A 14,392-nucleotide genomic window follows, 5' to 3' on the forward strand; every position below is an offset into this window, starting at 1 on the left:
TGTGATCTTGTTTTGAGATGATCTGGTCCGTTTATTGTTAATCTATTTAATCAAATTGGCAGCTCGGTTGTTTTCAAAGTGGTATATGAATAATTAAATTCTCCACGGTACACGTGTCATTGGATTATCACTTAATGTGATTAATTCGTAATTAAAGATAAATAATTGTAACTATAGATTTTATTAGAACTTTTAATTTATTTTGTTATCTCTTTTAATGTAAAACTCAGTTGTTTAAATTTTCATGTAGACGTAGATTCGTATCTATGTGACTCTGAAAGCTAAACTTAAATTCGAAAAGGCAAACTCAAATTCAAGTTTCATTTTACTCAAATAATAAAGAATACTAATAGAAAAAATAATTATTGAAAAAAACAAAAAGAGAAAAAGTTGTTACAACACTAACAATCATTATTCGGACCTTTACTCTTCACCTAAACTCGATAATGATAGATCCTATAGAATATATACATAATTATCAATAATTTTTAATATCTCTTATACTATTTGATATTCAATTATTACAATATATTTATAATATAGTTGATTATAATTTTGTTATTTATTATTATACCTTTCTCTATCTCTCGTGTTTTTTCTATCGATTGGGTTAATAACAATAATTTTATTTTTGATAATGCTTGTAATATATAGTTTGGTTAGTTTAGAATATCATCGTTTCACGTATATAATATACGATTCAATTTACATTGATGAAAAGGCAACGCCATAATTCTCCATTTTTCAAACACCGCAATTGTCATCCCTCTCTCGGCGCATATGAAGGATCAAAGGTCAGGAAAAGTCATCAATTTGCCCTATTATTTGTCAACTTACTCGTCTGCACAACTGGTTTCTTTGTTTTGTAACAGTAATCAAAGACCAAACTTCTTATTCTATGTTTAACTTAAAAGCATAAGCTTTGGCACGGTCAATGGAGGGTAGGCTGTGTATGTACCTTCATCAGAAACTTCATTGTTGAATGAATGGTAAATAAAATGCCAGTCAAATTCCAATTCTGAAGGATGAACCCCATTAATTTTCTTCTGGGTGTGCTAATGTTGACCTCACTCTCAAATTTCTTCAACATTTCCATTATCAAAAATTCAACTACTCTTGCATAGAACTTGTCCTTTTCTATCCATGAAGTATAACCAGAATACTTTCATAACAAATGATGGATTGATGTGGAAATTGGAAAGGGTAGAAAAGTCAATGGGAAGAAGCCATAGCATTCCATTGAAGAAGCTGAAGCACAATTTCCTGGGGAGAAATTCAAAACTATCACTGGCTGGCTCCCAAATATATATGTGATAAAGAGAGAAACACAGGCATTAAAGGTATCTCTTTCTCTGCTTTTCTCATCTTCTTCCTGTCAACTCTTTGCCCACATAACAACTATATATATATATTTATGGGCGCGTGCATGTTAAATACAATTTTCATCTCGCTGCTGCTTTCACTACTCTTCATTTGCAGCCCAGCCCAACCAATCGAATTTCCCAACTTTACTCGAGACAGAGATTCAAAGTACTTCAAGCTTGAAGGGGATCGGACGAATATCCATGGCGAAGCTCTGCAGTTAACATATGATTCCACCAACGATGAGGACACTGATAAATTCTTAAACAATGCGGGTCGCATCATGTATCATCGACCTTTCAGGGTCCACAATGGTGATGATGGAGGTGAGAAGTTGGCGTCCTTCAACTCAACTTTTGTCATTAATCTCTTTCGGGACCCAGAGTGGGAGCCTGGTCATGGCCTTGCTTTTCTCATTGCCCCCAATTACAGCTTGCCCGTATCAAGTTATGGCCAGTGGCTTGGCCTCACGAATGGTACCACAGATGGCAGCAGAGAAAACTATTTTGTAGCTGTTGAATTTGACACTAGAGAGCAAGAATTCGACCCGGATGGCAATCATATCGGCCTTAATATCAACTCTGTCAATTCGACTAGGTATGTTTCTCTGGATGACCATAACATCACACTCTCACCAGCAAATGCAACCAGCTACAAAGTCTGGGTTGAATATGATGGAGACTCCAAATTGATGCAAGTGTACATGGTGGTAATACAAGGACAAGACTTCTATCCGACGAAACCCTCCGAACCGCTTCTCAAGGAGACCATAAACCTGAAGGATTATTTGAAAGCTGAGTCTTACTTCGGTTTTTCTGCTTCAACAGGCGATCCATATATTCAGTTGAACTGTGTCCGAGCATGGTCTCTTGACATAGATGAGGCTCCCAAGAAGGAAGATTTGAAATGGCTGATAATTACTGCCGGAGTTGGTGTTCCTGTGGTGATAATACTCTTGATATGCATAGGGGTTTATATGAAGAAGAGAAGAAAAACGAAAGTTGAAGAGTCACATGAGCTTGGAAGGTTGAAATGGTTACCTGGGATGCCAAGGGAATTCAAGTACAAGGAATTGAAGAAGGCAACTAGCAATTTCCATGAGAGTATGAGGCTTGGAGAAGGTGGATTTGGAATTGTTTACAAAGGCATCGTTCATGAGAAGGATCATGATAAAAGTCATATTGAAGTTGCAGTAAAGAAATTTTCCAGAGATAACATCAAAAGCAAGGGTGATTTTCTAGCAGAACTCGCCATCATCCACCGTCTTCGCCATAAACATCTTGTCCGCTTAGTAGGTAATTTTCCTCATCAGTTTCTTTTGAGTTTCTGTCTTGATTCTATCTGTTTATATATTCATTTATACATATATAGAATTAAAAATGAATGATTTGTCAAGTACAATAATTTGTGATTTCATTTCTGTCAATTTATTGTCAAGAAATAACAAATACCCAACATAGAAGCAATTTAAATAAAAACACTGACCAACATATTTTTGAAGAACCTTCGAAGTGCTTGATCTTATCCTGCAGGCAGGCAAGCGTCAAGTTCAAAAGTTAGAATAATGAAGCTATTCCAAACATGCTATGAGTCAACTTTGCAGTTCAAGTCAAATTTAGCTCATCCACCCACCCAACAAGACAAGATAAGTCTCATGAATAATAAAGGGGGGAATAAGAAATTGATAGGAACTTTTCAAAGAAGATCAACCTTGTTTGTTTCTGTATTTTTATTCTTTACCACATAAAACTTACAATACAAACATTGGGTAAAGCTAAGTTAGTAAGTTCATGTATGCTGTGTTAACCATTTCTACAACTTGACTTTTACCCAGGATGGTGCCATGAGAAGGGGAAGCTTCTATTAGTATATGATTACATGCCAAATGGAAGTGTGGACAGGTACTTATATGGTACTTCTGAGCAGGCGACGCTGAATTGGAATCGTAGATACAAGATACTAGCAGGGGTTGCCTCAGCATTATATTACCTGCACAATGAGTGTGACCAAAAGGTTGTGCACCGTGACCTTAAGGCAAGCAACATCTTGCTTGATGTAGAGTACAATGCTCGATTGGGTGATTTTGGTCTTGCTCGAGCCATAGATAATGAAAGAAACTCCTATGCAGATGTGGGATTAGGCGGAGTTCCAGGTACAAAGGGTTATGTAGCTCCAGAATGTTTCCATACAGGAAAGGCTACCACGGAATCTGATGTGTATGGCTTTGGAGCGGTAGTGCTTGAGGTGGTGTGCGGCAGAACTCCGGGGGCCATGATCCCTGACCAAGAACTTTCTTATACCTTAGTTGATTGGGTCTGGATGTTGCACCGGGAAGGGCGCATTCTCGATGCTGTGGATAAACAGCTCAACAATGATTTTGTAGAAGATGAAGCCAGGAGGGCTTTACTTCTGGGATTGGCATGCTCACATCCCATAGCCAGTGAAAGACCTAAAACGGAGGATATATTGCAGATCATTTCTGGAACTTTACCAGTCCCCGATGTACCTCCATTCAAACCCTTCTTCACTTGGCCTTCAACGGATCCATCTGCCAGAATTAGTAGTATACTTACGGGCATCTCATTGTCTTCTAGATATTCTAATACGTTGAACGATGTATCCAAATCACAGGAGGTTACACCTCGTCTCCCAGTTTGATTTTTTCAAGCTTCTCCAGCTATGTAGCATTCTTTACATAGAACTGTGCTTGCAGTATATGTAAGTAGAAGCAAATTCTTTCGTTATTTGTTGAGGAATTCCAGGAATTTAGATAATGTATCTATTTTTGAACACTTAGTTTTTCATCCTCTTTCAGACAGTCGTCTCCCAGTTTGATTTTTTCAAGCTTCTCCAGCTATGTAGCATTCTTTACATAGAACTGTGCTTGTAGTATATGTAAGTAGAAGCAAATTCTTTCGTTATTTGTTGAGGAATTCCAGGAATTTAGATAATGTATCTATTTTTGAACACTTAGTATTTCATCCTCTTTCAGACAGTATGCCATTGGGTATGATCCCAGAGCAGGGAAACAAAAATTATGGATGAAATTAAGAACTAGTAGTAAATTTCTATGTCACAGACGAAATCCAGATTGCTATCTTATGGTTGATTTCACTAACCAAATTTCAGAGGTATAATACAGAGTTTTCTGAGTTCCACATTACTTGAAATGACACTGATATATAGAAAGCTAGAATGCATCTGGAACTAGGTTGTTTTAAAGGTTTCTGTCAAGAATGTTGAGGTGAAAACTGAAAAGCACTCTTGCAGACAAAAGTCATTTGTTCTATTTTTACCCCTTTTAGAGGAATAATCATGATCATGGGTAGATCCTCATATCAAAATAACCAATACTCTTTAATTTCCAAAATTTATGGCATAATATCGAGCTTAAGGTTTACAAGTTTATTAGACAATTTATCATTTAGAGTAATAAAAAACTGAGGAACAAAATCTTTTTGGTAAGCTATTTTAAAAATGATCACCTGTAAAAGTTGACATAAAAAATAACAATCATTCATTCTGTTCAAATTAAACAAACTTTCAAACATCTCTTAAGATATTGGGGAGAACACTAATCTCCGAGAGATGTGACAACTTATGCAAGAATGCTTCACCAGATTTAAAAGACCTTAAAAATTAAGTTTTTGAGCTTTGGTAACAAGAACAATATCATGAAAGTCTTGATAAGAATAGGCAATCAAGGAGTCCTGCCCTCTTTGTACATAATCCACATAGAATTTCTCTGTGAAATCAAGTCATTGAGCAGGCAGAACTTCATATTTGTATGTGTTCTATATGTATCATATGGGCAGTGCAAAATTATTCAGAACTTGATAATATGCCAGAGAAGATTCTTTACAACTAAGAAATGGTCACAAGGAAGCTACAAACATTTACCTTCTTCAAACAAAATATTTCCATTGAGTGAAACGTTCAGTGAAGTGGAGCTATAGAAAGACAGCTTAGTTGAGTAAATGGTAGCGAAGTACACAATGCATCTTACTGTTATAGCAAGCACCTAGACACCCAGTTTTGGCCATGTGCAATTAAAGATCTTCATTTAGGAAGCTGAGATATTGTATTCAAAACTGTGGATATTGAGAACCAGTGGACACTAATAAAGAATTGCAAACTCTTATCAAAGATGATAAATTCTTCTATAAAAATTGATAATATTATAGCACTAACCAAGTCCGTCCTAAGATTCTTAGATGCTAAAAAAGATAAAAAAATCAGCAGAATGAACAGTGTTGTATCCATCGGTAATATTAGAACTAAAACCACCACTGGAAACCTAAAAATCATTATATTTCTTAAATGTGCTAGAATTTGCTTTTATTGAAACCACCACTGGAAACCTTTCCTGCTTGCACTTAAAAAATCGGCTTCAGCTTTCTCATTCTTTTGCAATTCAGCTTCTGCGTCCTCATTCTTCTTCAATCCAGCTCCTGATTTCTCACTTTTCCTCCTTATTTTTTCCCTGCGAGAGTAAACCCTTGTAATGAATGGCCTATCAGAACCTAAAGTTTAAGTTATAACAGATATGAGCATTTAGCGGAGAACATTACTGATGAATAAGTAGATTGCTATGAGTGCCTGAGTAAAAAGACTTTATATTTCATTTATCAACATTCAACAGAGAAAAATATACAAGTTGAAACCTGATGCGTACCTGATTATGATGCTTTATTGCTGCAGGAGCTGTTGTTCCCTGGTTGCTCTTCAGCAGTTGGATGCCTGGAGATATTATTATTGTTTGTAAAAGAAGTGTATTTTGATAATTGTAAAGAGACTGTAATGTTCAAGTTGTAACAGTGAATAGATCCATTTTTCATTAAATGAGAAATAGTGCAGAGTACACTGTTTTATTGGCCAAATAAGAAATAAACAGAACACCCAAAACAATGAAGAAACAAAGCAAATACTCAGGAACTGTAGTGAACAGCTTCCAGAGTCCCTAGGCTACCCAGCCTCAACCCAACCTAAAGGTTTACTAATTTTCTGGATGCCTTCCCCTGAAACTTTCCTCCTCTTTTAATGTTATGTGGCCTTCCTGTAAATCAACTTCATTATTCCTTTGATTGCTCTGATTTTGATTTGTTTCCATGTCCTTGTGGTTGACTAGCTGTGTTGCCATCTTTGTATGATCTTTATCCTCCTTTGCCAATTGTGTTTGATCTGCTGGAGATTTATTTAGAGATGCCATATTTGGATCTGCCAACTGTTTTTGGGCTGTTGGAGATGCATTTCCTGTTTTGCCCTTCCTGTTATAAGCTCTGATGATGACTGGGGTTCTATCAAAACCTTCGAGAAAACAAGGGAAAAATATCTAATGAAAAGTTGGTGGAATTAAGCAAGAGGTTGCCAAAAAATGAATGAAGGATCTGACTTTAATACCTTAAGCAATTATACCAAACTTTATTTGGAACCTCTTTGCATTACAGTTCAGCATTTTACTCAAGCTACAATCCACATTCTTTTGTTTCAAAAGCTTGTGTCGCTGCTCAAGACTGTTCTTCACGCCATGCCAAAAGAAGTCAGGACAGTCAGAAACTTCATCAATTCGCCTTCCCGTAACCTCTACCAAAAACTTGATCCTAGGCCCTAAAAAATTCTTGATGCTCTTTATAAGAATAGGGGGATAGGCAGTCACCAAAGCCGCTATCTGTCTATCTTCTAACCCACATCTCTTTAAGTAATTAAAATTGGGACTCAAAATCTTGTTCACACCTCTAAATAAAACTTCACTGAATTTCACTGCTACAAATTGAAGATCTAGCTCCTTCAGTCCTACTGATTTCACAAACGCTGAAGTCGAGTGAAGCCTATTATCAACGTAATAACCCATCATAAATGGATGTTTTACAAGGACTTACTGATCATTCCATCTTTGTCAAGGCCAAGACTAGCTAGAAAGTCCACAGTTTGTTTGAGCTTAGATTCAATGCTTAGCTATGAACCTCGAATTGAGCAGCATGATCCTTCCAAGTTGCTTTTCAGGGACTCCCAGGGCCTGAAACAAAGCCAAAAGTGGACAGAGCTTCTCTTCCACACTATGAGATAGTATATGAGGAATTTGGTTATGGCAGAAGCAAGGGTTTTCTTCCTAGCTATTGAGACACTCAACCATGACTACAAGCTTCTCATTGAGAGCCAGAGTAAGGACTTGGGGCACTTAGAAACAACGTGAGGGAGCTTTCTCTCTTGAATACCGATACTTTTCAAGTACTCCCAATTCTCAGAGGCTCTTTCTCTTTCAACACCCCTCAGACACTTGCACCTGTTGAACATATCATTGATGGTTTTATCATCAAAATCCATATCCCTGAAGAACCACATGATCTGCTGCCATTTTGCCTAGTGCTGGTCTCCATACCTCCTGAGAGAAGATGTGGAACATATCAAGGTCAAACTACACCCACAAGTTCCCTGTTGTTTTCATTTTCCTGTTAAGACATAAATTTATAAGTTGATAAATGCGCATACTATTTGGGGCAAATATTTCAGCAGTAGAGAAATAAAACACCAACTCAGTTAATGCAAAAAAACAGTACTGCTCCATAAATCATCAGAGGAAAAAAAAAAGGTACTGGTTAATGCTCAATTCGCAATGAAGACACTACCAAAGCAACTAGAATAAAATTATGACAAAAGAACAAATTTTGCAGCAGAAAATCAAATGCAAGGATGGAAAAAAAAAAGCCATATTCAAAAATTAAAAAGCACAGACACATAATCATGATAAACAAACATCTAGAAAAAAAAGGAAAGATGCATTACCTGAAGTACTCAAAGGGTTTCTAGTTGGGAATTGAATCTTGAACTCAACAGCTGCCTCTCATTCTTTTGCGAAGTCTAAACTGAGCAGCGAAAGTGCAAGTAAAACGAAAGCCAAAAACTAGAAGCCTTATCTGATGCAAATATGTACTTCACTCTGTTCTACCATCTTACCTCATTTGCCCTTGTGGAATCTATGCGAAATGACTTTTGTACCCTTCCCATTTGCTGCTAAAACCCTAGCCTCATCTCCCCGACACAAAATCCTTGATTTCATTGTTGGATTGAAAACAAAGCAGAAGATGATGACGCCATCATCTAAAGGTCGGATATTTGTTAAATTTTTAGGCAAGTTGGAGATCTTTGAGTCTACTTCAACAGAGATGCTACGCCGTTTTTCTTCCATGAGAGATTTCAATGTTAATAATGACGGAGATGATGGTGGTAGATACAGCAACAAGTATCAGAACCCTCCAGAGCCAATACCCAATAGGCCTTTGAGAGGAGAAAGGCCATTTAATCATCATAATAATCAGCCTCAACTTTCTTCACAAACTCACTTCAATGGTACTAACCGAGTTCGCCCAAAGCAATCCAAGGTTGCTGATGATGTTCCATCAAACGAGAGTTTCCTGGAAAAATTCAAATTTTCTGTTGAGAAAAAGGCAGAAAAGCCCTCACAAAATGATGCACCAGCAGCTACACAACACAAGATCGAGCCTCCCCAAGATGCGGACGAGATCTTCAAGAAAATGAAGGAAACGGGTCTCATTCCAAATGCAGTGGCTATGCTCGATGGACTCTGCAAAGACGGTCTTGTTCAGGAAGCTCTGAAACTGTTTGGTTTGATGCGCGAAAAAGGTACCATTCCTGAAGTTGTTATCTACACTGCCGTTGTTGATGGCTTTTGCAAGGCTCATAAATCAGATGATGCTAAGAGGATTTTTAGGAAAATGCAAACCAATGGCATCGCTCCTAATGCCTTCAGTTATGGTGTGTTAATTCAAGGTTTATGTAATGCTAATGAATTAGAAGATGCTATTGACTATTGTATTGAAATGTTAGAAGCTGGTCATTCTCCGAACGTTACTACTTTTGTTGGATTAGTTGATGGGTTGTGTCGGGAGAAAGGTGTTGAAGAAGCTCAGAGTGCTATTGCAACATTGAAACAGAAGGGATTTCTTGTTAATGATAAAGCTGTTAGAGAATACTTGGACAGAAAAGCTCCTTTTCCATCATCAGTTTGGGAAGTAATCTTTGGAAGAAATCCTCAGAGAAACCATTTTAATTTTTTTCCTTTTTCGTAAGTTATTTAATAATGACCTTCCATTGATTATGTAGCTTTATTGTTTTATCATATGAAGAAGATGTGAAAGTAATATTTAATTTCTACAATGGAAGTTCTCTTTTTAACTTGTGTTTACCATGATTCTTTTGCTTCATTATCTTGTTTAAATAATATCACAGTCAGTATATTAATGTTGATACCATTTGTCCTTGGTGGTCCTATGACTGAGATACAGCTACCCAGGATTTGCAGCAAGGCCAAATTTCTTGTATAGTGTTTTGCTCTTTCTGCCTGGTGTTGTTTAGTAAATTGTTCAGTAATTTCACTTGTGAATTGCATCTGAAGGTAATTGTGTATTGGACATTGGAGTTTTCATGATGTATCCAAAGTCAAAGGTTTTGGTTAAAGATGGAGGAAATGGGTTATGGGTTGTCTCTTATGTTCTGAAATTTTAAACGTATATGCAGATTTTTGGCTTTATCTTTGCTTTCTGCTGTTCTAAGGGTTGTGGGTGTTATCTCCCTTTATCTTTGCTTTCTGCTGTTCTAAGCCATTTGGTAGATAAGGCCCAAGAGGCTGGACAGGTAAATTTACCAATTATACAATCTCTTTTTTTTTTTTTAAGTACACAAATCAAACTTTTTTTGTTGGGTTATAGTTGTAGAGTTATATTGTGATTTATCTGGCCCCAAACTGAACTTACTTAAAACATTATGGTGCAAGTATAAGCATTCAAGAGAAGAATGCTTCGGTTAGCAGCCTGAGATGGATGCTAACTGGGCTGTTGGTGTCCAAAGTACCTGGGAATGCTACTGGGAGATAGTCCTAGTATGTTTGAGTTTTGACATCTTGTTTTTAAGGAACATAGTTATAGTACTAGTTGAGGATAGTGGTAGCTTGATGTTTTATTGATTTCCTGTCTGGGAACTATTGATGATTAAATCACGTCCATCTTAGGTAGCCAGTTATGGCCAGTTGGTTCTGGATCCAACTTCTCATTTATAAGTTAATAATTATCAGAAAAGACTAAGACTATTTGAAAGCCTAATGATCCGTGGAAATACACTTACCTGCTCAATATTGAGAAGCCTGCAGTGGTTGGTTTGTAAGACAAAGACCTCACAATTTGTTGACATTGTGTATTCAGAAAATTAGTTGATGAGGAATCTTTATGAATTGTGGTTGTGTGCATGATTTATATTTTATATTTTATTTTTTAGAAGCTGAAAAATATATTTTTGGTTCATCATGTAAAAACTGATGTATTTGCTAAAACACTTCTTAGTGGGGTGCAGATGCATTAACAGAGTAGACCCTTTAGAAATAGGGAAGAGTAGATGTAATCAAGCTCAGTTTATCTTGTGGCAGAATGTTAAGGCTTCAGTGAGACAAATTAAGTGTAATGAAAAAGAAGAGGAAAAGATAGAATCGAAAGTGCACCACCCAGCTTGTGCAAAAACTATTACTTTTCCCATTATTTTCAAGGTCCAGAGACTGGATAAGATTTTCTTATTACTTCTTGATGAGTTTTTGCCATCAATCTAATTTAATCCTTGTTAAATTGAGAATTCCTACTAGTTTCATCTTCTATCAGATGCTTTAAGTTCCAAATGTGTTTCTGGTGGGGATTACTGCATAATCGATGTTCGTGTTGAGTTGACTAGCATAGTTGTTGAAGATACTGACGTGCAACACTAGATTTTCCCAGCCAAAATTTGCAGAAAGAATCTTTTTATCCAACTAAAATTTGAGACAGAGACGATCAACAACATTGAATCCTTGCCTTTCTGACATTAAAACACAGTTTTCTAAGCGGGGATTTCATGAAGAGTTGATACCACATAGTAGATTTATCAATATATATTTTTTTAAAAAAATAATAATATAGTAATAATGTATATGAGAAATATTAAAAATTTAAAGACGTTTATAATATTTTTTAATATAATGATGTAATAATTAAATTTTTTTATTATTTTATTATGATATTTTTTAAAATAATAATATAATAATTAAAAATTTTTATTATTTTATTTTAAACAAAAAAACGTATTTTAGTGTACGAATATAATTGGACAAAGTCAATATAATAGACAGGGCTGAAATTGACAACCCACAAGGTGATCTCGGGCTTAATTTAAGTCCAAATAACGACATAAGCAGAAAAATAACAATTGGTCTGGGTCAGGCTTTTCTATGATCAGCCCAAACTGTAAATTTATCGCCGTCGTCGTCAGTCGGTCATACATAAAGCAGACCAGTTGTTTAGAATAGAAGACGAGTGCAGAATTACAACAGAACTTATCGGTGACTGACGACAATTTCATTTCATCGTCAACACAGTTGAAAAACCATGGTAGGTAAAATCCGTAATGTTGTTTTCTGATTTCCTTAACTTAAAGGTTGATCGCTCCATCGAATTCAGTATCTTTAGATCTACCGCGTTTATTGCAATAGTACATTGGATTTGGGTTTTTGGTTCAGCTTATGCAGTGTTCTTGTACTGATTTTTTTAGGTGATATATTGTCTTCTTTAGATCTGACTTTGTAATTGCATTTTTAGAGGAACGGTTGAGTGTAAGTTTGGGATTATGATGGATTGGTTGTTTTTCTGAACTTTCAATTTCCCTAATTTTGTTGATATGCGTTGTGTACTCGCTTAATCGTATATGTATTAACCTAGCTAAGATCTTGAATTTGTTATTCATTGAAGCTTAAGACGTAGAATAACAGTTTTATATTAGTTTAACAATTTATTGCGAATTTCTGAGGCCTGCCGATATGGTTTTTTCATTCTTGAACCTCCTTGTTTTTAAACAGAAATTTCGGAAGATGAATTTTTGAATAATTGTATTATAGGGATGGGGATGTATTTGATAGAAAAAATGGTTAACATGGAGACATTTTTTGTCTGAAAGGTGAAATTTAAGTTGGATCTAGTGTATTAATAATGTGCATTTGGCTTATCTTGGAAAATGAGCTGTTTTTTATGTTATTTTTTAACAACGTGGCTTAGGTTGACTACAAACAAAAACCATACCTAATTTTTCTGGGATTGGCAATGAATGGTGAGGGAAATAAATTACGGATTGAAGGAACATAAATTTTGTTGCTAAGGTTTTGATAGTGTGCTATAAAGTTGAAATGTGTTGAAGAGAAACCTTGGCTGTTTAGATTAAGCCTGTTGAGCTTGGTTGAGGGCCTGAACCTGAATCATTGCCAATAATAGCTTTCAAAATAATCATTGAGAGGATATGTATTTATTTACAAATTATTGACTGGGTATGCCACAATCACTGTGGTACTGCTATGTCTGACAGCTCTGATTTATCATATCTTGTTAATTTTATACCAAAATGAAGGTTTTTTTGGCTGCTGCCCTATAATTTTTTACCCTGAATATGTTTCAGATTCAGTTTGTGCTTCTTATTAGCCGACAAGGAAAAGTCCGGTTGACTAAATGGTATTCTACTTATTCACAAAAGGAACGGACTAAGGTATGGCTTTTAATCTCATTTCACTCAGATATTCTCTCTTTAGATCTTATTTATTAATATTTTTTTGAAGGACTTGCGATTGGTTAAATGATCTCTGTGATATCATTTTCTCAACTTACTGTAATATCTGTGCTTATATTGATGATTTCTTTGAAACTGCTGCTTCGTCTATGAAGGTTATTCGTGAGCTAAGTGGAGTCATTCTTGCACGAGGACCAAAACTTTGTAATTTTGTGGAATGGAGAGGATACAAAGTTGTTTATAAAAGGTATGTGCAAATACGACAGTATTCGTGACTCAATGGATATGTTTCACCATCATAGAGATGATCAACTGAGTTGGTAGCAATGAATATTTTTTGTAGATATGCTAGTCTATACTTCTGCATGTGTATTGACCAGGACGACAATGAACTAGAGATCCTTGAAATAATTCATCATTATGTTGAGATTCTTGACAGATACTTTGGAAGTGTGAGTGAATCTGACTTTACATTCTATAAGATCACAAAGTGTATATTTCCATCTGATTGGGATAGAAACTGAAGTTTGTGGTAATTTATTTTGTTTCCAGGTCTGTGAGCTGGATTTGATCTTCAACTTTCATAAGGTATGTTGCAGTGGGCTTGTTTTGTGATCTGGATTTTGCTTTCCCAAAAGGTTTCATTATATCATAAATGGTGTTTGATCCTATAAGTGACTGCCCAAAAGTACCTTATTAATTACATGCCATCTTGCTGATCCAACCTAGATCAATTTATATTTTATAGATACCTAAATCTGTGTCCTTACTTATTGCTGATGGTCATCTACATTATAGGCCTATTATATTTTGGACGAACTCTTGATTGCTGGTGAACTTCAAGAGTCAAGCAAGAAAACTGTTGCACGGCTGATAGCTGCTCAGGTATAATTTCTTTTTCTTGGTTGCAGTGGGTTTTCATTGTCAGTTTTTCTTTTTTTCACTTTTTTTTTTCTCATTTTCATTGTAGGATTCATTGGTGGAGACTGCAAAAGAACAGGCCAGTTCAATAAGTAATATAATTGCTCAGGCCACCAAGTAGGGTAACATAATTGTGGTTGTGCATGTTTTGGTCAACTCTAAAGTGCCATCTGTATTCAATTTCATTTCAAGTTTCCTTATTTAGAGCTGAATTTGCGCATTAAGGATCTTTCAAGAATTGTACACTTGATTGCTCATCAGATTTGTGTATAACAGTGTGATGGATTTGGCTGATGCATCTTTACAGCTAATAGAAACCTTTTCATGTAAACACTACAATTGCAACATTCTGCATGTTTTTTCTTGCTGTAATTCTGCAAAATAACAATATATATTTTCTTTGTGAAACATCGATTTTTCTATATTCTGTATATGTATTACACATTCTTTTTGAATGATTGTTTCTCTCATATGATTAAAATGCCAAAAGAGACCACTTTGATTATGAGCATATGTTATACTG

At 35.7% G+C, this 14,392-nt stretch overlaps 3 protein-coding genes and 1 pseudogene across 3 annotated transcripts; 3 read left to right on the plus strand and 1 right to left on the minus strand.

The window, feature by feature from the left end:
- Positions 1–916: 916 nt before the first annotated feature.
- LOC123227351 (probable L-type lectin-domain containing receptor kinase S.5) lies at positions 917–4,343 on the plus strand. The gene is made up of 3 exons (XM_044652121.1): positions 917–2,657; positions 3,197–4,015; positions 4,193–4,343. The coding sequence occupies exons 1-3, from the start codon at positions 1,415–1,417 to the stop codon at positions 4,195–4,197; spliced, it is 2,067 nt and encodes a 688-aa protein (XP_044508056.1). The 5' UTR covers positions 917–1,414; the 3' UTR covers positions 4,198–4,343.
- A 1,822-nt stretch (positions 4,344–6,165) lies between these two features.
- LOC123228052 lies at positions 6,166–7,808 on the minus strand (annotated as a pseudogene).
- A 522-nt stretch (positions 7,809–8,330) lies between these two features.
- On the plus strand, positions 8,331–9,555 carry LOC123228051 (pentatricopeptide repeat-containing protein At4g38150-like). Its single transcript, XM_044653249.1, has one exon. It carries the CDS (start codon positions 8,346–8,348, stop codon positions 9,447–9,449), a length of 1,104 nt encoding a protein of 367 aa, XP_044509184.1. The 5' UTR covers positions 8,331–8,345; the 3' UTR covers positions 9,450–9,555.
- Positions 9,556–11,627: 2,072 nt separating this feature from the next.
- Positions 11,628–14,277, plus strand: LOC123226964 (AP-1 complex subunit sigma-2). Its single transcript, XM_044651550.1, has 7 exons — positions 11,628–11,786; positions 12,841–12,927; positions 13,104–13,195; positions 13,292–13,400; positions 13,501–13,536; positions 13,747–13,833; positions 13,919–14,277. The coding sequence occupies exons 1-7, from the start codon at positions 11,784–11,786 to the stop codon at positions 13,988–13,990; spliced, it is 486 nt and encodes a 161-aa protein (XP_044507485.1). The 5' UTR covers positions 11,628–11,783; the 3' UTR covers positions 13,991–14,277.
- The last annotated feature ends 115 nt before the right edge of the window (positions 14,278–14,392 follow it).

The sequence above is a fragment of the Mangifera indica genome, chromosome 10 (assembly GCF_011075055.1).
Source record: "Mangifera indica cultivar Alphonso chromosome 10, CATAS_Mindica_2.1, whole genome shotgun sequence".
In the NCBI taxonomy this organism is placed as follows: Eukaryota; Viridiplantae; Streptophyta; class Magnoliopsida; order Sapindales; family Anacardiaceae; genus Mangifera; species Mangifera indica.

What these genes read in the sequence shown, in the direction of transcription:
- LOC123227351 (XM_044652121.1), top strand. Translation starts at nt 1,415, where the DNA reads ATGGGCGCGTGCATGTTAAATACAATTTTCATCTCGCTGCTGCTTTCA. An exon ending in ACATCTTGTCCGCTTAGTAG is followed by an intron (nt 2,658 to 3,196) that starts GTAATTTTCCTC and finishes ACTTTTACCCAG; the next exon opens with GATGGTGCCATGAGAAGGGG.
- LOC123228051 (XM_044653249.1), top strand. Translation starts at nt 8,346, where the DNA reads ATGACTTTTGTACCCTTCCCATTTGCTGCTAAAACCCTAGCCTCATCT.
- LOC123226964 (XM_044651550.1), top strand. An exon ending in CACAAAAGGAACGGACTAAG is followed by an intron (nt 12,928 to 13,103) that starts GTATGGCTTTTA and finishes TCGTCTATGAAG; the next exon opens with GTTATTCGTGAGCTAAGTGG. An exon ending in CACGGCTGATAGCTGCTCAG is followed by an intron (nt 13,834 to 13,918) that starts GTATAATTTCTT and finishes TTTTCATTGTAG; the next exon opens with GATTCATTGGTGGAGACTGC.